The sequence below is a fragment of the Spinacia oleracea genome, chromosome 3 (genome assembly GCF_020520425.1).
Source record: "Spinacia oleracea cultivar Varoflay chromosome 3, BTI_SOV_V1, whole genome shotgun sequence".
Taxonomy (NCBI): Eukaryota; Viridiplantae; Streptophyta; class Magnoliopsida; order Caryophyllales; family Amaranthaceae; genus Spinacia; species Spinacia oleracea.
This window is the reverse complement of record NC_079489.1, coordinates 156594528-156617852: the sequence shown is the minus strand read 5'-3', so window position 1 is coordinate 156617852 and position 23325 is coordinate 156594528. Positions and strand designations below refer to the sequence as shown.

Below are 23325 nucleotides of genomic sequence, written 5' to 3'. Positions count from 1 at the left end.
GTAACATATTGTCTTCTCTTTTTGGAAAAACAACTTAATTTTAGAATAATTAGGAGTGACGATAGGAAAATAAATAGATAACCAACAAAAACAAAGAAACTATTTACCTATTTAGTGCCAAGATCTTTTAGGAGTCCGTCTTACGCATAAGGCCGCTAAAGCCATTATTAAAAAAATAACTGTACAATGACAAAATTTAACTATAACTATTTGATTGATTATAATTATTGAACATAACTATTTGGCCACAATTTTTAACTATTTAATTATATAAAGTAACATTATTTGGTAAGAAGTTGGTCTTATACCTAACACCGTCACATATACGATTTTGTATGGATCCCATTACACCATTTATGTGTTTTGTGACTTTGTCATGGGCTAATTAAGGTTAAACAACACATAATGTAACATAAATTGAACACATAATGTAGCGTAAATTACCAAATACTTCATTCGTTTCTTAATACATGTAACGAATTTTCTTCTCATTTCGGTGGACACAAATCTTAATGTTAGAGTAATCAAGAATAACAAAATAAAACAAGATAATTACAAACACAAATTCTTAATTACAATGGGTGTATAATAAATATTGTACACCGAAGTAAAAGTTGATTCAAAATACTTAAAAGTTACGTTTATATATGTAAAAGTTATCTAATTTTTAATGATAAAATTTTTCATTTCAATAAAAAATATTTCTTCAAAATCACTAATAATGTATAAATTAATCATTTACCCCTTTAAAATGTTTATCTATCAACTTTTTAATTTTATAATATAAAAGTTACAGAAAAATAGGTTAAAGTTACGAAAAACTGCATAAAAGTTATCTTGGTGTACAATAAATTTATTGTACACATTGTGCGCGCAAGACCTTTTGAATTACAAAAACAAACAAAAACAACAAAACTGTTTCACTACCCGGCTATAAACCATTCGCCAACCACTTATGTGTTTTGTAATTTATATCCTCTAATCTCGATTTTACAAGGAAACACTTGAGAATTGATATTGAAATTTTCTGATATCTATATGTACAATATCTATACTATCCTTGATAATGTTAATAATATTTATATATCTATACCAAAAATGATTTTAAGAAAGGTAAATTTATATAAAAGTTTATATTTTAAGAAATATTTATTAAATACTTAAGGCAAATTTGTCAAAAACTACCTTATAAAATATGATTTTTGCGAAAAACTACCTTATAAAAAAAATGTTGTAATAAACTACCTTATAAAAAATTTATGTTGTAAGATACTACCTTTTCCCGAATTATGAACGTTTGATCGAAATTTCGGGATTGACTTTACCATATATATGTCACGTGCCATTTAATTACGTCTTTCCCGTTAGATGTCGCGTAATATGCACCTAGTAAAGTCAACGTCGTAATTTTAAATTAATGCTCATAATATGGCCAAAGGTAGTATCTTACAACATAAAAATTTTATAAGGTAGTTTATTACAACATTTTTTTTATAAGGTAGTTTTTCGCAAAAATCATATTTTATAAGGTAGTTTTTGACAAATTTGCCAATACTTAATGATATAAAATTACAATATTATATAAATTGTCATGCACTCATTTAAAATACTTAATAATATAAAATTACAATATTTATATAAACTGCCACGCACACATCGCATGGATAAACACTAGCGTTAATCAACACAACAAATATACTGAATAGATTAAAACAAATAAACATATAATTAATCAATGTTTAGACAATAATTAATTATTATGACTTAGAAGTAGTTGAGTAACTTATTCTTTCCTGATCTGTATCTTTTTACCGTGACCAGATTTAAGTGGTCCAGATCGAAGACTATTTGCCCAATCAAATCTCTTATGATCAACAATCCCATTCTTTGAACATTTTTTCTTATTAACAACGTTAATCCTTCCATTACTACTAATAATAATATTATTATTATTATTATTATTATCATAATTAGGCTTTTTCTTCTTCTTAATCTCTTTTATTTCCACTTTTGTCCCTCCTCCTTCCATCTTTATTATACTAATGTTCACCTCAGAAACTGCCCTATTGCTTTTGTTACCCTTGTTACGTTGTTGTTGTTGTTGCGGTGGTGGTGGTGGTTGTGGTGGTTGTTGCTTGTGTCTCCGGTGTTGGTGGAGGCGGTGGAGGCGGAGGGCGAGGCGGTGAATCTCGTCTTTGATTTCACCCTCTAAATCTTTTTCAATGTCAATCTCTAGTTCTTCTTTAATTCTTTCTTCTTCCTTGGAAATTTTGGAGTTGTAACCTTTATCACTTTGCATTTTTTGCTTTTTGATGATCATCATCTCCTTATTTAAGCTGCATGCATAAGTTACTAGAGGGAATTAATTAAGTTTGTTTAATGACTTTTCTTAATTAATCTTCAATTAAGATGCATGCATAATAATTAGGATGTTTAACGGTGCAAACTCTAATTGAAGACCGGAATTTTGATAATTTAAGACCAGAGACGTATATTTTCTTAACTTTCTCTATAAAATATTGTAAAAAAATATATATTTTTCATATTTACCACATTTTAAGTTTCAAGTTTTTGTATATTACACCTTATCAAATATAATTTCATATTTATCACTTTAATTTTATGAAAAGTTTCATGTTCATCACTTTTTAACGAATTTCATCCGATTTTTCTTTTACGTGAGCTCCATTTAACCAACTTCTTTAATTTTCCTCCTCTTTCATTAGGTATCCAATTAAAGAACTTAACTAAATAGCGTTCAAATCGACCTAAATATGGATGAAAACCGTTAAGAGGTGGTGACTTTAAAACATTTCATAAATTAAGGTGGTAAATATGAAATTAAATTTTAAAAGGTGGTAACAAAAACGTGAAACTTAAAAGGTGGTAAATATCAAAATATCCTATAGAAAAATTAAATATTTAACGCTTTTTTAAAAATAAAAAACAAAAATATAGTTATGTATCCAACCTATTAAAAGAGGAAATTAAGTTTTCAAATGGTTTTTACTCATATTTTTATAGAAAAACTGGACCATTCCAAACCCGGTTTTTAAAGGGTTTCGGATAAGACCAGACTAAAAGCTAGAAATCAACACTATCTCTTTGACCCGGTGATCGGACTGGTTGTCTCTGGGCCGATCCGATCCGGTCCATTTTCCAGGTCAGGACCGGTTTTTTAACCCCCCTAATCATAATAAACAAAAGTAACAACCACTAAAAAGAATCATAAAAAGGAAGAGAAAAATGAAGAATTGAACCTATTGAACAAGGATGATGATCAAATTAAGTGAGCTCCATCTTCTATCGATGATTATTTTTTTTTTTTGTTAAAATTGATGTTGCATAAATTGTTGTTAGTTGGACCAAAACTTAAATACAGCAATAGAATCAAGGGACTGATGTGACTATATAGCATGGGAGAAAATGACCTAATTACTGTTGGTTAATTAGACTTATGATCAATCATTTATGGTTGGTTTCAAATTTAGGCGCCAAATATGTCTACATGGAAATATAGCTAGCAATTTATTTAAGAGACTAAAGCAACTTAATTATTTTGTGATGAATTAAGCAAAATGAGAGAGTATACTTGACTTTGAAGTTATTAATTTATGGGATTTGGCCAGCCTTTGAAGCATTGTTTATCAATCTTGCATTACATTTACATGCACATGGGTTGTATTTTGACATTTCCACCTATTGTGGAATGTAGTAGAAGATTTTAAAGGTACACTCATAATTGTACTATTGTAACAACATAGAGTTTCGTGTATGAGTTACAGTGTCCCACACACGTATTAGGGTAAACCGCATTATTATATTCACGGTTTGAGTTTATTATTGCGTATTACTCCATAGTTGATTTTGTAGAAGTAATTAGCAACACCACATAGTCTCCAATCGAGGATTTACTTTGTGTTTTTCTTGTTTTTCTCAAGCAAATGAAAACGTTATCTAACTTGCACAAACATCAGTCTTAAATACTAGGCCAAAACATCATAGATTTACAATGGTCCAAACACAGTTTGTTTCTAAGAATTAAGTGCACACCATACATTTTATCATAAGCCATGCATATGTATATGGATTACTAGTCAATTTTCTTTAACAATGTCAAAATTTTAAAAAAGTGGGTTCAAGCTGGCCCGGCCCAATTTTCAGGTCCCATCCGGTTTAGACCAGAAGTAGAAATTCAATCACATTGGCCCGGTCCAATTATAGTTTGAGAATACAAAAACTAGGGATGTAAAAAACCGACCCGATTTAACCGATTTCTTACAAACACCAAAGTGACCAGGAAAATAAAATCCACACCTTCTATCCGCTTAAGCACAGTGACCTCGCACAAGTACATAATCCGATTATATCCAAATTGATTATAATCTATGCCCGAACCATAACCGATCAATGAACCGATTTGACAGCCCTAACAAAGACTATTAAAACCAGAATGAAATTTTCAGGTCCTGTCCAATGTAGACCAGAACTCCAGAAGTAGAAATTCAATCACATTGGGCCAGGTGCCCCGGTCCAAGAGAATATGAATACAGTGTATCACATTACAAAAAAATTCCACAAACAGCAAATCTGTTATAACTTCATCTGTAAACAGCAGAAACTCTACAAATGTTTATAACACCATACTTAGCACAGATCATTCTCCAATTAGGGCAGATAACACCATTAATTGCAAACTCAAAAAGTACAGCACAATCCCACACTCTTGCAGGGACTTCTGAAGCTGCAAACCTCGAACAGTTTCACATTCACAACAAACAGATTTGAAGAACCAAGAATATAAACTTCAGGACTGTCAATTTCACAAATAGCTAACACTAAGTATATATATATACACTTTCAGACAAACAATATGAATCGACACTATGGGCCGTGCCTAAGTTAAATGGGTCGGGCCGGGATGAGAAACCATGCTTCATATCAGCTTCCTCCTAAATATACCCTAGTTCTGGGACCCCTCACAGCAACCTGATGCCCGTCTCTCTTCCATTCGGGCCTGAACCCGCCTCTGGACGCCGTTCCTTGCCTGCCTAGAGGACGCCGTGGGGGTGATTTCTTTGCTCCTTCCTCGTCGTAACATAATGGTTCAAGATCTTGTAAGTCTGGCTCGGGAACATAATTCAAAGGCCGCTTTGATTCATCCATTCTCCTGAATGTAATAGATATCCTAGAGAGAGAAAATAGGAGAGAAAGAAGGCACTTAGAAAGGCAAGACTTGATAAAGAAAACAAGGTGAAAATAACCGTATCCAACCCAACTTAGGCTCTGTTCTGTTTGACTTATTGATAATATAAACCTCAGATAAAACAAGTTTTTTTCACACATTTTCAGACAAAATAAGTTTTTTTTTCCAGATAAAATAAGTTCAAATAAATCCAGTTAAGTTCAATTAAGTTCAGACAAAATAGGCCGAATAGAATGGAGCTTAGAATGCAAGACAGACAAACCAGAATCTCCTGAAAGTAATAGATATCCTAGATAGAGAAGATGGGAGAGTAAAAAAGCACTTAGGAAGGCAAGACTTGATTAAAGAAAAAAAATGCTGAAAATAAACGTATCCAACCCAACTTAGGCTCTATTCTGTTTGACTTATTTCAAACAAAATAAGTTCAGATAACTTCAGTTAAATTCAGATAATATAGGAGAGAAAAAAGGACTTACAAAAGGCAAGACTTAATAAAAAAAAAACTGAAAATAACCGTATCAACCCAAGTTAGAATGCAAGACAGACAAAACAGAATCTGGTACCTCTTAGATGGTACTGCAGGGACACAATGCTTTGCAACATCAGCTCCATTTCCATTCAATACCATAACCGATCTAAAAAGGGAAACGTCACCGTAAAAGGTAGGAAAAAAAATGTAAAATCACCGTAAAAGGTAGGTAAATTAATAGATGAACGGACTGCACGTCTGCAACTTACCCAGTAGGCAAGGGGATTGCTATAGCGCCGCTGAATTCTCCAGGGCCCACAATCTTCAAGTCTGTTCCAAATACTATATTGCACTCACTGAGAAAAGAAATAGTACAAAATGGCCGAACAAAATCATGATTATCAATATGTGGAGGTATGCAGTCTCCTTCTTCATAAATGTTGACAATACAGCTATCAGGAACGCAGGATGCGGGAATAACATGCCATCTGATCAGCCTCTTGATTATCACTTTAAAAAAGGAAGGTAAAGGATCTACTTCTCCACGCTTTAGAATGCCTGGCGGGTTACCGTTTTTATCCTGCCAACATCAGTATAGGATTTAATTAGACCTGGTCTAATTGCCGGGTTCGGGCCGAGCCACGACTTAAAAATTCTGCCCAAAACCCGCCACTTTAGGGGCCAAAATAGCGGGCTTCAGGCTGGGTCAATTTTATAGCTGAATTTGCATTTATGAGTTGTCCAAAACCCACCTCAAATTAAAATGGGCCGGGCCCGAAAAAAATCCTGCCCAAACACCACTATTTTCGGACCAGGCTCATGATATCAGGTCTAGATTTAATACTTACTGTGAGTGTTGGTAGAGTAATCTAAGTTATACTTCGTATTACATCATGTATGCAGGATATAAAAGCCCATTAATCAATGTAATGTAAATAAACTTACAGTTGCATAATTATAACAGCAACCAAATTGGATAGTCACACGTCCTTTACCCTTCATCCACTTTCTAGGTGCTGTGTAAGTGCGTTCTGAAGTAACAACAAACAAAAGATTAGAAGATTCAACAAAGCAAGGTAGACGTTGCCAGCCTTGAACAGGAATGAAATAACGATCATTGATCATCCAATAATAATATAATTTTATACTACAGAGCCAAACATCATATCTAAAAATTTAGTCTTTAATCTTACCAAGTAGTTTGACTCTATCAACCAGATTAAATTTAGTCCTTGTAACTCCTGATCATGCTCTCCAAATTACACGGAAGACAAAAAAACAAGTAGATATTCAAGTAGTAAGCATCAAAAATACAAACATCTTGCACAAACAGAAAAAAGAGAATGTCGACTGGCGTTTCATTCTTTATTAATTTCTGGAAAGGTTATTTGTTAAGACAAATTCTTTGTCAAACATCCCAACTATTAATACCACAGCACTACTTTCTCTTTTGATTTCTTTTTCCTGTTTCAAATCAATATAACCTCTTTGTTCTTTCTTTTACTCCCTCTATTCCCCCATCCCCAGGTTAAGAAGGGAGACAAAAAGAGGTCATTCGACTTCTGCTATCAATTTTTGCTTCATATAACAGTTAAGGTGTGAATAAAAATCTAGATAAGTTATCTTTTATACTAGTTTGTATTTGGTCAATGGAAAAGTTTATTTTGATCAATTAATCTTATTTTCTGGAATGGGTCCAGTTTTCGGAAGGAGACGGGTGGGGTTTCAACAGATTAATCTCAACTTAGAAGAACCTACCATTCCCTTAATAGCAAAAAATGGATAAAAACTGAACTTGCTAAAAGGCAAAAATTCGACAAATTAATAAGGTTTTCCCTTGGTAATTCTAAAGTTCCAATTACTTTATTAATCTTTGCTGACTATATTATAGTTGTTGCTAAAGCTTTTCAATGAACTAAAAGTGTCCCCCCTTTGCGTTGAAATGTCTTTACTCTGTACTGGGTAATCAGGCTTGTAGATATTTTGGTTTACCTGTGCTAGAATGTAAAATAACTACTTTCTCAAATACAGTTATGAATACTAGCAACCAACTCTTGACATGGAAAGCCGACCCTGTAGTAACAATTTCTAAACTCGATAAAATTTACAGAAAATAATCTGTTAGAAATATATCATCCGTGTCTTGCAAAAATGTTTTACAGATATTGACTGACAGAAAGCAGAAGATTAACAGCAAGGAAAATACAGATGAAAATCCTCGGGAAAAATTTCCCTCATCCCACCAATCAATGGGTCCAATTAGTGTCAAAGAAATACCTTACAAATAATAATTAGCTTCACTCCTCCTGTTCTCAATGGTTCACGGAAGTGGAAGAAGTTAAGACCTTTGACTAAGAAGGATGGAGCAACCATTTCCTTTTGGTTTGATAATTAGGCTTTACCCTTTCCCTTAAAAGTATCTTCCCAAACCTTGATGTTTCTTATGACATAAAAAGGTTGGATTTTTTCATCCAAACAAACAATGGAAAATTCGTAGTCTAAATGTCGTCCTTCCAGTATATTGCCTTAGAAAATTCTCACAATCCTATTCTTACACATAACATCAAAGATATAGGAAATTTCAATGTCTCTCTTCAAATGAATGCTCTTCTATAAAATCCGTAGCTTTTTCTACCAGAAGATCAGGTCCTCTTCCTATCTCAAAAGATTGAATTTGTAATTGTTGGATTTGGAATATTTAAGTTCCACCCAAACTAAGAAGTTGCGATGGAAATTTTGCAATGATGATTTTCCTTCCAAAAAATGGCTAACTGGAGCAAGGTTTTCATCTCTTAAGAATGTTCTTTTATACAACCTCTCAAAGAAAGCTCCATTCTTTTATCTTCTTCTTTCCCGAAAGATATCTTTAGAGGAAATATAGGAACCAACTATATCATTTTCTCATACTAAGATTCATTAATATGACTTAAATTTGTGCACACAATATTTAGGTCCAGCCCTTGTGGAAAACACTGCCTCTGTTTGTTACATCAGAAACAGTACCTATTTCCTTTGCCCAAAAGGATTAGTATTTCTCCAACGCCTAACTCTTCCCCAAGACCCCTGTTCATAATTTGGTCCGGCTTCCCCCCCCCCCCCCCCTTTTCTTTCCCCTTCTAACCACCTTAAATGCAATTAAATTAAGCTTTGGGTTATGTAATCCAAAATCACAAAATTCAAAATGGAAGACTATACTTAACCGCTTCCAAATCTCTTTATCCAAATCTAATCTACATCCTTCAATCAAGTTAAGGCCCCTAGACTACTAAGAAAGGCTGAAAGGGGCTTTATTTCTTGGTGTCAATAATCACATTGTGAAAATCGATAACTTGTGCGAGTTATCAACTCCGTAAGTATATGTGGATTATACCTTGATAAATTAACATCATTTTCCGTGATGCCAAGATGAACATAACAGTTCACTCCTTCTCCATCAATTGTTGCTATAGGGGGGCATATCAAGAGGCAAATTTCATGACTAACTTAGGGTACAATAACCCCACTTGTTATTATTGGATCAACTCAGTACAATGTACTTCGTATTCTCTAATCACCCCCTCAGAAAAGTGAGGTCGGTCTTTTTCTAGAGATCGACTTAGTTTTGTTTCATTATCAGACTAATAACCATAGCAATCCTTTCTCAAGTAAGACAAACCGTTTCTTCTCTTTAGAAAACTATGTTCAAGTCAAATAATATACTCTCCTTTCCATGCTGCGTAGAGCAATATCTATCTAAAAACTACTTTCCATGGAAATGGATATCTCCTCGCCACCAAACCCCACACACCAAAGATCATTTATCACACATATACTCCGGTACTAAGCTGCTTGGCAAATGTAGATAGTTGTATGGGAAGAGAGTACATGTCTAAAGAAGTTCTTAAATCAGCCACAACTACAGTCACTATTTAGATCAAAATACGAAAGCAATAACTTCAGCATCAAAGACAAGAACAAGCACTACTACATTCAATAAACATCAGCTTCATTTAACAAGCCTAATAAAATGTATGTAAAGCAGTAGAAGCAAAGATATCAAGCTCCATTAAATCTTTTACTAAATAAACACTATATTTGATAATTCAAACTATGCAATACTAATAACTCAAAGAACTTTACCTTTCAGCTCGCCTTTCTTTCCCTTTTCCATGAGTTCATAAACATAATCAACAATTCTCTTCTGTTCCACGGCACTAAAAACACTTGTGTGAAGCTCAAGTCCTTGAACAATGTTCTTGAACTTTCCATCAACCCTTTCAACACATGTAAAATCCTTCTTCCTTCTAATATTCATAAATCTTAAATACTCTCTCTGATCCCTCGACAACTCCGTCTTCCTTCTCACCTCCCCACTCGATTCCCCGTTGGACACATCACCACCATACCCTTCTTCCGGCTTACTCTCCTCACTCTCTCCATCTCCTTCAAGCTCATCCTCTTGTGCCATGTCAGCCCATGACATTCGAACTTTAGGAGTTCCACTTACTGAAGGCAGTGAAGTACTGCTACTGATTACTTCCCTTGAAGAGATATCAGCAAGGGGTGACTGTGATTCCAAACACTCATTCGCCACACATGAATTTGCTTCTGACTCATCTTTCCAACTCCCCAATGAATGCGTATCACAACTACCAACATCTTTATCCTTGTTATCGGGCCTCAAAACCTTGGAACTCACTCCAGAATTGGAAGGTTGTTCCTCATTATCCTTGTGCCCTGGAGAAATAAAATCAAGAAATTTCGCAAAAAAATATAAACAATATGGCAAAATTTAACATAAATTACCCAAGAAATTCGAAATTTAACAAGTCAAAATTCATTATCTTTGTACCCCGGAGAAACAAAATCAAGGAAATTCGCAAAAATGTAAACAATTTGCTCAATTTTGTAAAGAAATTACCCAAGAAAGCCACAATTTAACAAGTTAAAATTCAGATAATAACCCACTTAACCAACTATCCATTTAGGGAAATAGGAGCACCCAAACCCAATACCCATTATTTGGAAGGTTCCTCGCTATCCTTGTACCCTGGAGAAACAAAATCAAAGAAATCCGCAAAAATGTAAACAATTTGCGCAAATTTTCACATAAATTACCCAAGAAAGCCACATTTTAACAAACTAAAATTCAGATAATAACCCAGTTAACCAAATAGAGTATCAATTTAGGGAAATAGGAGGACCTAAAACCCAATACCCATTAATTGGAAGATTCCTCAGTATCCTTGTAGAAACAAAATGAAGGAAATCCGCAAAAATGTAAACAATTTGCGCAAATTTTGACATAAATTACCCAAGAAGTCACATTTTTTTAACAAGCCAGAATTCAGACAATATCCCACTTAACCAAATATCAATTTAGGGAACACTAAACCCAATACCCATTAGACTAATTTGATGAAATCTAACAATTTGCGCAATTTTTATAAAAAAGAAATGAAAAGAAAAGAGGGAACATACGAGGAGAAAGAGAGTGGATGCGAGAAGAGAGAGTGAGAGTGCAATGGCGGCAGAGGTTTCTGGAGAGGAAAGGAAGCCAATTTGTTAGGAATTCTGAAGCGATTCGAAGTTCCGAGTCGTCGTACCGAGTGAGAAATGGATCGCCGGGAAGTTTAGGATCAGTCATCATAGATGCCGAGTCAACTCAGACAGTTTTTTGAACCTTTTGTTGTGATTTTGTTAATATGGGAGGAGAAGAGAAAAATGCCAAGGAGTATTAACTACAAGGCGGTGGAGGGTGAAGAATACTCGTCTTACCACCTTGGTGTACTATTCTACTCATTTTGTATAAAATTATTTTATTCGAAAAAAACATATTTTCTTATGAAATAAAATTATTTGTGTGGGTAAATGTTTAGAAAAGAAAGTAATTTTTTTCTTCTGATATTGTATTATTTGAACTTAATTAGCTGAACTTATTTTGTATGAAATAAGTCAAATTAAGTCGTACAGAGAAGAACATTAGTTCATCGGTGTTTTAATGAAATGTCGTTGAGGACTTTGAGGTATAACGAAATACAAGAAATATTCTCTACTTTAAAAAAAACTATCAAACATCCACCAGGTTTTGAAAAAATACACAAAATATCATTAATGATCATTTTCCATCTCTATCAATTCCTTTAACTTTTCCATTAACATCAACTCTAACTTTTTGTCCATTTTATCTTTTTTTTTTTTCTCTCGCTTCCTCAATGTCTCTTCACTTTGTTCTCTTCTCAATTTTACTCACTCAACTCTTAATAAATAACATTTGGTACATGGAGCAAACAATAAAAAACGAAGTAAGTATTCAATTTTGATAAAATAAAAAAAAACAACGTCAAGGCAAACAAATGTTAATTTTGATTTAGTTTTAACTTTTGAATGGGATTTTAGTTATGCTTAGCTTATTTTAGATGTGAATTTTTTTAAAGTAAAGTGATAAAGGTAGCAGCTAGCGACAAAATTATTTGTGTCGAACTATTTGTTTTAACTACATAAAAATATATTACGAAGTATCAAAATTATTTGTGTCGGACTATTTTTTTTACTACGTAAAAATATATTATGAAGTACTCCCTCCGTTTCTTTTTGTTTGTTACGTTTTCCTTTTAGGGGGTTTCACAATGTTTGTTATGTAGGAGAATCTTTCATTTTATAAACTTATTATACTTTCATTTTTTGTGCCAACTTTTAATTTTAATTGGTCCAATTTTTTTAACTCATTAAATTTCTTTACAATTTCCCAAGTATATTAAGTTAGTTATCTTTGTGCTTTTCCATTATTGGTTTATTTTGATAAATAAAACAATCATATTGGTTGCTGTAATGATTAGTGGATTGAGGTTTTATTTGGGTTTATTTTTTTAATAAAAAAGAAAAAGAATCTTTATTATACGTTAATAAACGTGCAAAAGTCCAAACGTAACAAACAAAAAGAAACGGAGGGAGTATTATATTGTAATTTCTATTTTTAAATTTTAATTTATAAGATATAAGGAAATATTTACTATAACTATAAAAAAAATGATTTCCTTCTTTTACTATGGACTACCTTATTTAATTTTAACATTCACAATATAAGTAATTTGATAAGTCGTGTGTGGCACCATTAAAGAAGTGACACGTAAAATTATGACACATTTTAACTGTCACAACTTTCGACCTTTATCATCTCCATTTTTAAACCTTATAACTATGTAGTAAATGGAAATCATTGTGTAGAATAAAATGTACACTTGTTTTAATTTCACTTTGGCAAAATTAAAAACTATTACGACATCTAATTAATTAACCTAAATAAAATAAGATATAAAACAGAAAGGAGAATAATCAAACTGTTGATAGCTAGGTCTGAAATTTGTTTCAAAATAATATGTAGCACAACTTAGCATATGTTAGGATATATGTCTGGAGAGAAACACAATCAAAGAGACATAAGGTTGTTGCTTGAGCTTCCTTGTAAGTGAGGAGGATGTGTTGTTGAAAGTTTGAAGGTTCACCAAAACCCGTGGGTGCGAGGTCATATCCGCACCCTCTCAGAATGTTCTTTTTCGTTTTTCCATTTTTTTCTCTCTCCTTGGTTTACCTAAATGACGTGGCCTAATCTTGACCATTGATTGATTTGTAACCTTTAGACTATGTAATATGTATACGTGCTATTTGCATCATATTAGCACACAATTCACCCATTCAAACACTTAGAACTAGGGTTATTGAGAGATTTTAGAGATGACATTAAATTACAAGCAATTGATGCTCTTGTAATCTTCATTCATCAACAATACTACTCCACAGTGTGGGGTTCTCTCCCGTTTCTCGAATTTCCCACGTACAATAACCTCGTTTGCTCTCTCATTTCAATTTATTCAATATTGTTTCTTGAATTTATTCTGATTGTTAAACTTGATTACAAATTAGATATTCGCATTAAATCATTTCAGCATAATATCCATGTCCTAGATTAAACGAACTTAATTAAGAAAACAAGCATAACATACATAAGATATGGGTTTTATGAGAAATTAAAACACGTACAACCACAAGGGAGAATGATGGATAGCTCAGTTGGTTAGAGCTTCCATCCCAGTTGTAGGTGATCCTAAGATCGATTCTCATTCCCGCCCTTATGACTTATTCGCACACACAAAAAAAAAAAAAAAAAAAAAAAAAAACACGTACAACTAGCATTAATTATTAAATCGATCGGTGTTTTTCAAGTCCTCACGAGCTAGTTGTCTAGCTACAAATGATAATAATAACGCTTAGTAATATGTTACAAATACCACGTAATTAACATGTACGTGTATATTTGGTTTGATCTATTTTCAAATAGATCATTCCTCCCTCCTTCGATCATTTTCCACCAAGTTTTTGATCTTCTTGGTTTGTATCTCTGCACTGCATATATGATGAATATTATTTCATAAATTTAGAACATAAATTTTCACTACTACGTATTAAAATTTACAAATATCAAAATAATATGCTTGAGATATTATTTGATTCATATTGATATGTATTTTCAAAATATCAATTTTTTTATTAAAAAAAACTTCATGCTATCTCCATTTCAATAAATTATTTGCACTTACTATTTGTACAGATTCCAGTGCAATGTTTAACCATTAATATATCCAATTTTGTTTGGAAAGAAAAAATAAAAAGTTGATATTTATAAAATACACATAACGAGACGAATCTAAAAAGATATTTCGTAATAATTTTTTATTGATATAATAGTGAGAATTTATGGTCAAAGTTTTGGCTGTTGAACACATTTTCTAAAGCGTAAAGAACTTAATGAAACGGAGGTAGTACGTAATTGGGAGACAACGAAAAGCAAAGTGTGACCATAAAAAAGAATGAGGGAGTAATTAGTAACCAATTAATCACACCGTTTAATATTAATTACGTACTACTCCGTACAAATTAGTTACCTGATCGATATGAATCAATAGTAAGAGGTAGAAATTAATTAGTTACCTGATGGATATGAATCAATAGTAAGAGGTGGAGGCTTGCGAGAGTAGGAAATTTGATGCATCAGGATGACCTTGGCCTGACTGATGTTGAGACGACGATTGCAACTGCATTTGTTGCACCTCTGCCATATTTTTCTCCCTATCCTTTATCTGCAATTCGTACCCCATTGTTTTTTTTAAGTGATCAAATAAAACTTACATGCAACTTAATTATCATGATTATCACTTGATTTTTACTTCCTAATTAGTTTAATTTTATTTAATTGGTTAGTAATTAGTAAAGTACCTCCTTTGCCAGAACATTGTTGTGCTCCACCATTGCCTTCTCCTGCAAACACAATTGCATATATTTATGACGAAGTAATAATTAATTAGCTAGGACTAGCTTTCCAAACTTATATACTAGCCCTAAACTTATATTATTTAAATTTACCCGAACTTGTAATTAAACGCAAAATAGTCGAGAATAAGCTAAAAAGATAAGAATTAAAATATATATACCTTCTTCTGGAGTTCACAGATGGATTCATGCATCAGATGGTTCTGACATGGAATTGAAACAAATTAAATTAAAATCTGGTGTACGTGTTGTGATTAATCATAATGTGTTATTTTTATTTTTCAAGTAATTAATAATGTGCCTGAATTTAAATACGTACTTCGTATAAAATAAAATAATTAAAATAAAAGTACCTTTCTGGCTCGAATAGATTTGAGAGCAGTATCAAGTTGTAACTCTAAACTTTGGATTTCTTTGTTATTGAGTGACCCCAAATCTTGTCCCATGTATTGCCTGATCCATTTTAATTGCATGCAAAATTAACTTACTTAATAATATATAAGACTATATACTCCCTCCGTCCCGGAATACTCGACCCGGTTTGACCGACACAGGGTTTAAGGAACTTGAATTGACTTATTTAATTTAATAGGTAGTAGTTGATAGTGGGATATTATTTTAATGTAGTTAGTGGGAGGTGGGTTAAGAGGTGGGGTTGGGGGAGAGTAGGGGTTGAATTTTTAATTATTTTTTGTATGGAGTAGAGGGTAGGTGGGTTAATAGGGGTGGAGTGGGAAATAATATAATATTGTTAGAATATTTCCATTTTTAGAAACAGGTCAAAAATTAAGGGACGGCTCGATAAGGAAAACAGGTCAAGTATTCCGGGACGGAGGGAGTATAAGAGATTTTCATGATCAAGGTAGGGCACAAGGTACGTGTACAAATACAGAAAAGTACGTATGTACTCCCCATATAAATACGGAATACGGTCGTCTATACCTGTGATTCCTGTGAAGAAGCTCAGCCTTGGCCTTCAAGTGTGCAAAATCGATGGTCCAGTTTACCTATATTATATTTATTCATAAAATATATGCATACATTAGTATATACTATCTCTGTTTTCTTAAAATTATTTACAGTTACTATTTGCATGGACTCCAATATAATATTTAACTAATAATATATTCAATTTTGTAAGTGAAAAAATTGTAAAAAGTTGATATTCTGAAAATACATATCAAGATCAATCTAACAAGATCTTACATGTAATATTTTGATGAATTACTCCGTATATAATAGTGAGAATTTACAGTTATAGTTTTCGTACTTTGGACACATATTCCAAAACGTAAAGAACTTTCAGAAACGAATGTAGTATATATGTACTACCTCCTTTTCATTAAGTTCTTTACACTTTGAAAAATATGTCTAACAATCAAACTTTGACCATGAATTCTCACTATTATATCTATCAAAATTAGCCTGGGATATCTTGTTAGATTCGCGTCGAAATTTATTTTTATAAATATCAACTTTTTATATTCTTTTGCCATACAAAATTGAATATATTAATGGTCAAACATTGCACTGAAATTTGTGTAAATAGTAAGTGTAAAGAACTTATCGAAACGGCCGAATGTACTCCGTAGTATCTATTTATACAATAAGAATAATCAACGTATACGGTATGTAATACGTAATATACGTACCTGTATGTCTGGATCATTGTTAGGATGTAGACGCTTCTCTGCATAACAATACCTCTCATACCTTTCTAAGATCTTCTCCATTCTTTTGGCAAACAACATATACATATTAAATAATTTGGAAATGAAAACACATATAAAAAACACATCTAAAATAGAAATCAACCATGCAAGATTTTGTTATTCTAAATTCTAAAACAATACAATAAGGGTATAAGATAATCCGAGGAGGATAAAATTTACAAGAGAGATAAGGAGAAAATGTGAGAGGATGCATGCAATATGATCTACTTTCCTCACAATATTTTACACATTTTTCACAAACTCTCGATCGATTTATTACTTTTCCACCCTTTGTTCACACTCACAATACGTAGTACTACCTCTATTTCTGAAAGTTCTTCAAAACATCACATGTAAGATCTTAATTTGACCATAAGTTTCCACTATTATATACATCAAAACATCACATGTAAGATCTTGTTAGATTGGTCTCGGCGTGTATTTTCAAAATATCAACTTTTTATAATTTTTTCACATACGAAATTAGATATATAAGTAGTTAAATATTGCACCGGAGTCCGTGCAAATAGTAACTGTAAAGAACTTTATGAAACGGAGGTAGTATATGTTAGTAATGTTACAGAATATACAAAGATAGTGTACGTGTCATAATAATGGTGGATGATACCTTCGTTTTTTAATATGTACAAACAAGAACTAGTATGGAGGGAGGAAGTCAAAACGACAGTCTGTTATGTTTTTGTAAAAATAACAGAAAAAAGTTCAATGAAATGGTATATGTTTTAATCGAAATGGTACTCTGTTTTTAATGAAATGATACTTTTTTTAACGAAATGGTACATATTTTTATAGAAATGATGCTTTGTTTAACAAAATGGTACTTTTTTTAAATAAAACGATACTCTTTTTTAAAGAAATGGTACATATTTTTATTGAAAATTGCGCTGTAATGTGTTTGTTCACACATCACAGCATGCCTCATCGTTGAGCTCGGTATGGAGGTATATATTTTTTTTTTAAAACGAAGTTTACCTATATATCCACCATTTTATAACAAACACTATCTTTGTACATTGTGTAATACGTAATACTACGTATTGTACTACTTTCAAATTTTCATGCTAGATTATTCAAATTTTATTCCAAACACTAAAGCTATCATCCATCGTTACTTTAACAAACACTATCTTTATACATTGTGTAATAGTATGTATTATTATTATAGTACTTTCAAACTTTATTTCACATGATCCATCGTCACTTTAACAAACACTATCTTTGTACATTGTGTAATACTATGTATTATTATTGTAGTACTTTCAAATTTTCATAAGCTAGATTATACGGAATATCAAATTTTACTCCAACACTAAAAGCTTAGATCATATTACATGTACATGGGTGTACGACTGTACGGTGGACCATCTCACACTTTCTCCTTACATATGAGGAGAAAATGTAATAGGTAACATAAATAAGCATAAGAATATCCTTGAATGTACGGTACATCCAGGTGTACCTAATAATTTTCACTAAAAGCTACTCCCTCCATTCCTAAATGATGTATCAATTTGGAAAAGGGTGGTGTTTTTAAGAAAATTGGAATCTTAATTTGTATTGGTATAAGTGTAATGATTGGGTGTAAGAAAAATGATTGTATGTAAGAGATTGTAATAAAAAAGAAGAGAGAAAATAATAAAGAAATAAGGTAAGAGAGAGGAGTGATAATGATGGGTGATAAAGGAGGCGAGAGAGTGGGTATATGGGGAAGGGAAAAGAATTAAATAATAGGGGTGAGGAAATTTAGGTGAGGAATCTTTAGGTATTTTGGTAATTAGATAGAAATGTAAGGGTATTTTAGGAGAAAATGTATGTCCAAAAATAGAAACGGATACAACAAAAAGAAACGCTTAAAATGGAAACGGATACAACAAAAAGAAATGGAGGGAGTACCATATATCGTTACTTTGACAAACAATATCTTTATACATTGTGTAATACTACGTATTATTATTGTTCGTAGTACGTTCAAATTTTGAGAGGTTAGATTATGTCAAATTTTACTAAAAAAACTAAAAAGTTATCATCCACACTTACTTGGCAAATACTGTCATTTGAATTAAGTAGTGTTTTGGATGTAAAAAAGACTAAATTTCCATCGTTTACTTGTACGAGAAAATTGATTAAAATGTAGTACTTCGTAATTATAATTATATATAATTGCGTTCATTATGTTTTTTTTTTAGTATCATGTAATACTTTCTTTGTTTTTTTTATTTGCAATATTTGGCTTCCTTTCTAATAGACTTAAATAAGGCAGTCTTACTGTCTTGGTGTCATATAAGTTAAACAATTGAACCAATTAGTTAAGCATTGAAACCAATTAGTTAAGCAATGAAGCCAATTACACTGGAACCATTTGAGTTACTCTTAGTATCAAATAGGTAGTTGGTTTATTTTAATTTCTTTGTCATTTAGCATCCACTTTTAGCATCAAATTAAAATAAACTTTACAAGAGAAAGTTTCCAATAATATATTAAATTAGATTGCAGAAACTTGTGCCAATTTTAGGTACGTAGGAGGAAATTATTCCTTGAAAAACAAAACTTCCTTCGTTTCTTTTGGTGAGCTACAAAGTGGTGTAGCTAAGTTTGCCACATTAATTTTCTAGATATAATTTATTAAAATTACGAATTTTCACATTGGTTGGCTACAATACCATGTAGCTCCATATAATATTTAATTTAAATAATTTATTTCATTTTCCCCCTTTTTCCAGCTACCTGCTCAGCTACAAGATTTTGATAGATGCTTATGTCATTGATGTATCAATGGTTGGATGCTTGCTCACATGTTTTTATTTTTTGTGAGCAGATCCTTTTTTAATCACCGGAGTTGCTCTATGACCTTGTTCTCTCCGCCTTAAGAAAATATTTAATTAGTAAAAGTAAGTTAAATTTAGTAAAAGGGGAAATGTAATTTAAATTTAGCAAAAATAAGTTTAGTTTAGCAAGTTAAGTTTAGTAAAATAAGTTTTAGTTAATCAGTAAAATTAAGTAATCAAATGAACCAATTCAATAGAAAATCAACAAAACTAATTTAAGATCAGAAAAATAATTAAAGTTTATCAAAATTAAGGTGAAGAGAATACCGTAGGATAGTATATATTAAGAAGAATAAAGGCAAACTTTGATGCAAAAAATTCTTTGATTATCATGGCTAAACATTGAATAGAAATTGTGCAGAGTTCGATCTGGTAAAGGGATTATCCGATTATATATTTTGCACATTTCTTTATACAAAATTCAAATAATTTCTTGCATGAAAGTTAGGTTTTAGTCCTAATATATCTTGCATATAAATTAATCATAGTACACAACATACATGTAATTAAGGCAAATACTAGATGTAAGTAAGGTACTATATCACGGAATTAAGATTTTTAGACTCCAAATATAGAAATATACTTCATATAGAAACCCCGTAAATTACTCGATATAAATATTGAATACCTAATTTTTTTTAATAGTAAATCAATTCAATAATTAATAAAAATGGAATACTTACGAATTGTCAGAGCAGTATTGAAAATGTTTTCCTCGGTGGGAGAAAACGATGAGAGCAACATCGGCGTCACAAAGGACTGAGATTTCATGAGCTTTCTTCACGAGCCCCGTTTTCCTCTTGGAGAAAGTTACCTGCCTGTTGACCTTGTTGTCTATCTTCTTTAGCTGCACTTTCCCTCTCCCCATGGTAATCGAAATATCGAATAATTAATACCGAAAAATGGTGATTTTTTGGATGGATTTAATAGATCTTATTCTTAGATAGAAGGTAGATTAGGGTGGTATATATGCAATGGTGCTTTGTAAAGATGTAGAGTAGTAACTAGTACAAGGTGTGGAAGGAAATAATAATGATAATGTTGATGAGTTGGTGATGGTGACTGTTGATATTATGATTGATGAGAGAGTAGTAAGTGTTTTTCTTTTATGGAATTATGATTCTGGACTTTGTTCTTTGTTGTGTTGTCGAGCTGCTAATGGTTGAGAGGAGTGGGGACCTTAAATCGTAGTAGTAAATTAATTTCAAAGCCTAATTTTACGGAGTACTTTATTAACACGTACCAACTTACATTTTGGATTCCATCAAAATAATTGACCTTGCAATTAGGGTTCTCTAATCAAATTTCTTAGCGTAAAGTGAGGGTTGAGTAGATCATTCAAGCCTTCAAGGCATGTAACTTCAAAATTCCTTTTTTATCTTTGATTTTGGCTACATGTAGACGATTTAACCTATCAATGGTCATGTAAAATCAAATTTCGTTCATATCTTTAATTTTGGCTACATGTAACAATTTTAACTTACCAAAACATTTTGACCTAGCAGTTAAAACTACCACGATAACAACAACAGTGAAAACAACCTCTAACACCAATTCGTTACAACGATAACAACAAATGTCAAGCCTTAAACCCATAAAGGATGTACATTGTTGAGAGCTTTTCAACTAGCTCTCTCTCTCTATCTTCTTTCTCTACAATACGCTCTCAAGAATCTCCTTCAAAAAATACTGAACATGGGTAAGTGTATCTACATGTGCATATACACTTAATTGCAGTCCCTCTCTTTACAATACACTCTCAAGAATCTCCTCCAAAAAACACCGAACATTGGTAAGTGTCTCTACATGTACATATACACTTAATTGCGGTCCCATAAAAAAATAAGAATCATGGACACATGTCATGTTATGGTAGATAGAGCTAACTCTGCAAATTAATGAAATGTCTCTTGGTCAAGAGATGCTTTTCAGTAGATCTTCATGAAAAGTTACTCAAGAGCCCTAATATTGGCCAAGAGCTAGTTCTAGCTTATTGAAGAGCCACTCCCAAAATCACTCAAGGGTTTCAATGTTGGCCAAAAGGTAGTTCTGATTAAAAAAACCACTCCAACAACCCCAATATTAATCCAAATTTAAAGTTTTTTTTTTGTTCTACTACAGTAGTTCCCGCCGAAGATCCCACCGCCTTCGGCGGGTTAATAATCTTCCGCGGGAGTTTGCATGAGTACCTCGATGGGCAGCATCCTCCCAATTGAGATTTTTTTTCCCATGCCTAAGGCTCGAACCGAGAATCAAAAACCTTGGGTAAAAAGCAAGAAACCCTTAACCACTCATGCCAACCTCAATTGATAGCCACTCGAAAAGCCTTAATTATCTCCTGTTCACAATGATCATGTTTTCCATTCACTTCTATTACGACTACGTACGTGCATTTTATCCGTACGTACGTACCTCAATTGGTTTTTCCTTTTCTTATAAAAAAAATATCGGTTTGCATTTTATTGTTTCTTTTTTTATTTGTAAAATTGCCCCTTTGGTTATCTGTGGGACATTAGACTAAGGTTACACACTTAAACCGGTATTTGTGTTTGAGGTCTCAATTCTCAAATGTGTAAAAAAAGGTGGGAGGTCTTAAAATGTGACATATGTGAAAATTTCGACTCTAACCTTAGCTTAACTTGATAATTTTTGAAATCTATATTATAATACTAAAATCATCTCAAAATTATAAGAATTATTGTAAAATTAAATTTAAAGGGGTTTGATAGAGTATAAAACTAATCTTGGAGCTTCAATCATCAGCTTAAGCTTTTGGTTGAGTTGGTCATTTGACATGGTATCGGAGCCAGCGTGACGCCAAATGTATGCTGCATCCACATTTCAAGTCCAATGGGCTTTCATGTGAGGGGGCGTGATAAAGTATAAAACTAATCTTGGGGCTTCAACCATCAGTTTAACCTTTCGGTAGAGTTGGTCCTTTGACGGGGTCAATTGATCCTTCAATCTCCAATGTGGCTCCACCACTCCATTTGAGGTACTAGTGAACTCGGTTTTTGGTACTACATATAACGTTTGACCTTGTGAAAAAAATAATTGAAAGTGTTTGGAAGATAAAATTTTGGGGTAAAAAAACTAAGTTTGAAAAAGTGTTTGTGATAAAAAAAAAACTAAGTCTGAAAAAGCTCAATATAAGTGCCTTTGTAATTAGAGGTTTGAAAAAATGAATCTAAAATAACTACTTTGTCCTAATATTACAGAAAATTACAACCCTTCCCAACTTTGACACCTAGACAACGAGGTTGTCTCACATGATGAGTTGATGTATTTGTTATACTAGACTAGTGTCTTGTCGACTAAATTTTACATTAGTACTTTAAAGCACCTAAAGTATAGCAATCATGCTTGTAATATCAATATTTCTCTATGTACAAATTAATAATTTATAAATTTTAAACTAAGACTAATTGTTTAAAAAAAAATGTACGAAGTATTATTTTTCAATGTAATCGGAAAATAAAAAGATAATAGTCAACATAATAAATTATTTTTCTAATACTAATAAGAAAAAATGATCTAACAACAAATTATGTATGTGCTTAATGGTAATTTTACATATTAAATACTTAATAGTTAACAACTAATTTATCAAACATTTTTATACAAGCTACTAATTTAACCAGATAGTCAAACCGTCTAATACAAACAACTAACATATATTACCTCCGATTCTGAAAGTTCTTTACGCTTTGGAATATGTGTCCAAAATATGAAAACTTTGACCGTAAATTCTCACTATTATATACATCAAAATGTTACATGTAAGAT

The 23325-nt window shown here is 32.2% G+C and overlaps 3 protein-coding genes across 3 annotated transcripts; all 3 read right to left on the bottom strand.

Moving 5' to 3' along the window:
- Window positions 1–1592: 1592 nt before the first annotated feature.
- On the bottom strand, window positions 1593–3366 carry LOC110789710 (uncharacterized). The gene is made up of 2 exons (XM_021994415.2): window positions 3261–3366; window positions 1593–2336 (listed from the first exon to the last, which is right to left on the bottom strand). Exon 2 carries the CDS (start codon window positions 2321–2323, stop codon window positions 1784–1786), a length of 540 nt encoding a protein of 179 aa, XP_021850107.1. The 5' UTR covers window positions 2324–2336; window positions 3261–3366; the 3' UTR covers window positions 1593–1783.
- Window positions 3367–4548: 1182 nt separating this feature from the next.
- LOC110789733 (RNA demethylase ALKBH9B) lies at window positions 4549–11416 on the bottom strand. The gene is made up of 6 exons (XM_021994444.2): window positions 11136–11416; window positions 9795–10391; window positions 6621–6706; window positions 5945–6255; window positions 5770–5841; window positions 4549–5188 (listed from the first exon to the last, which is right to left on the bottom strand). Exons 1-6 carry the CDS (start codon window positions 11302–11304, stop codon window positions 4942–4944), a joined length of 1482 nt encoding a protein of 493 aa, XP_021850136.1. The 5' UTR covers window positions 11305–11416; the 3' UTR covers window positions 4549–4941.
- A 2404-nt stretch (window positions 11417–13820) lies between these two features.
- Window positions 13821–20616, bottom strand: LOC110789709 (truncated transcription factor CAULIFLOWER A). Its single transcript, XM_056841020.1, is given in 10 exon segments — window positions 13821–14008; window positions 14011–14052; window positions 14643–14712; window positions 14714–14791; window positions 14928–14969; window positions 15143–15184; window positions 15335–15434; window positions 15924–15988; window positions 16634–16715; window positions 20223–20616. Coding segments are annotated over 10 exon segments (765 nt in total). The 5' UTR covers window positions 20408–20616; the 3' UTR covers window positions 13821–13949.
- Window positions 20617–23325: the final 2709 nt, after the last annotated feature.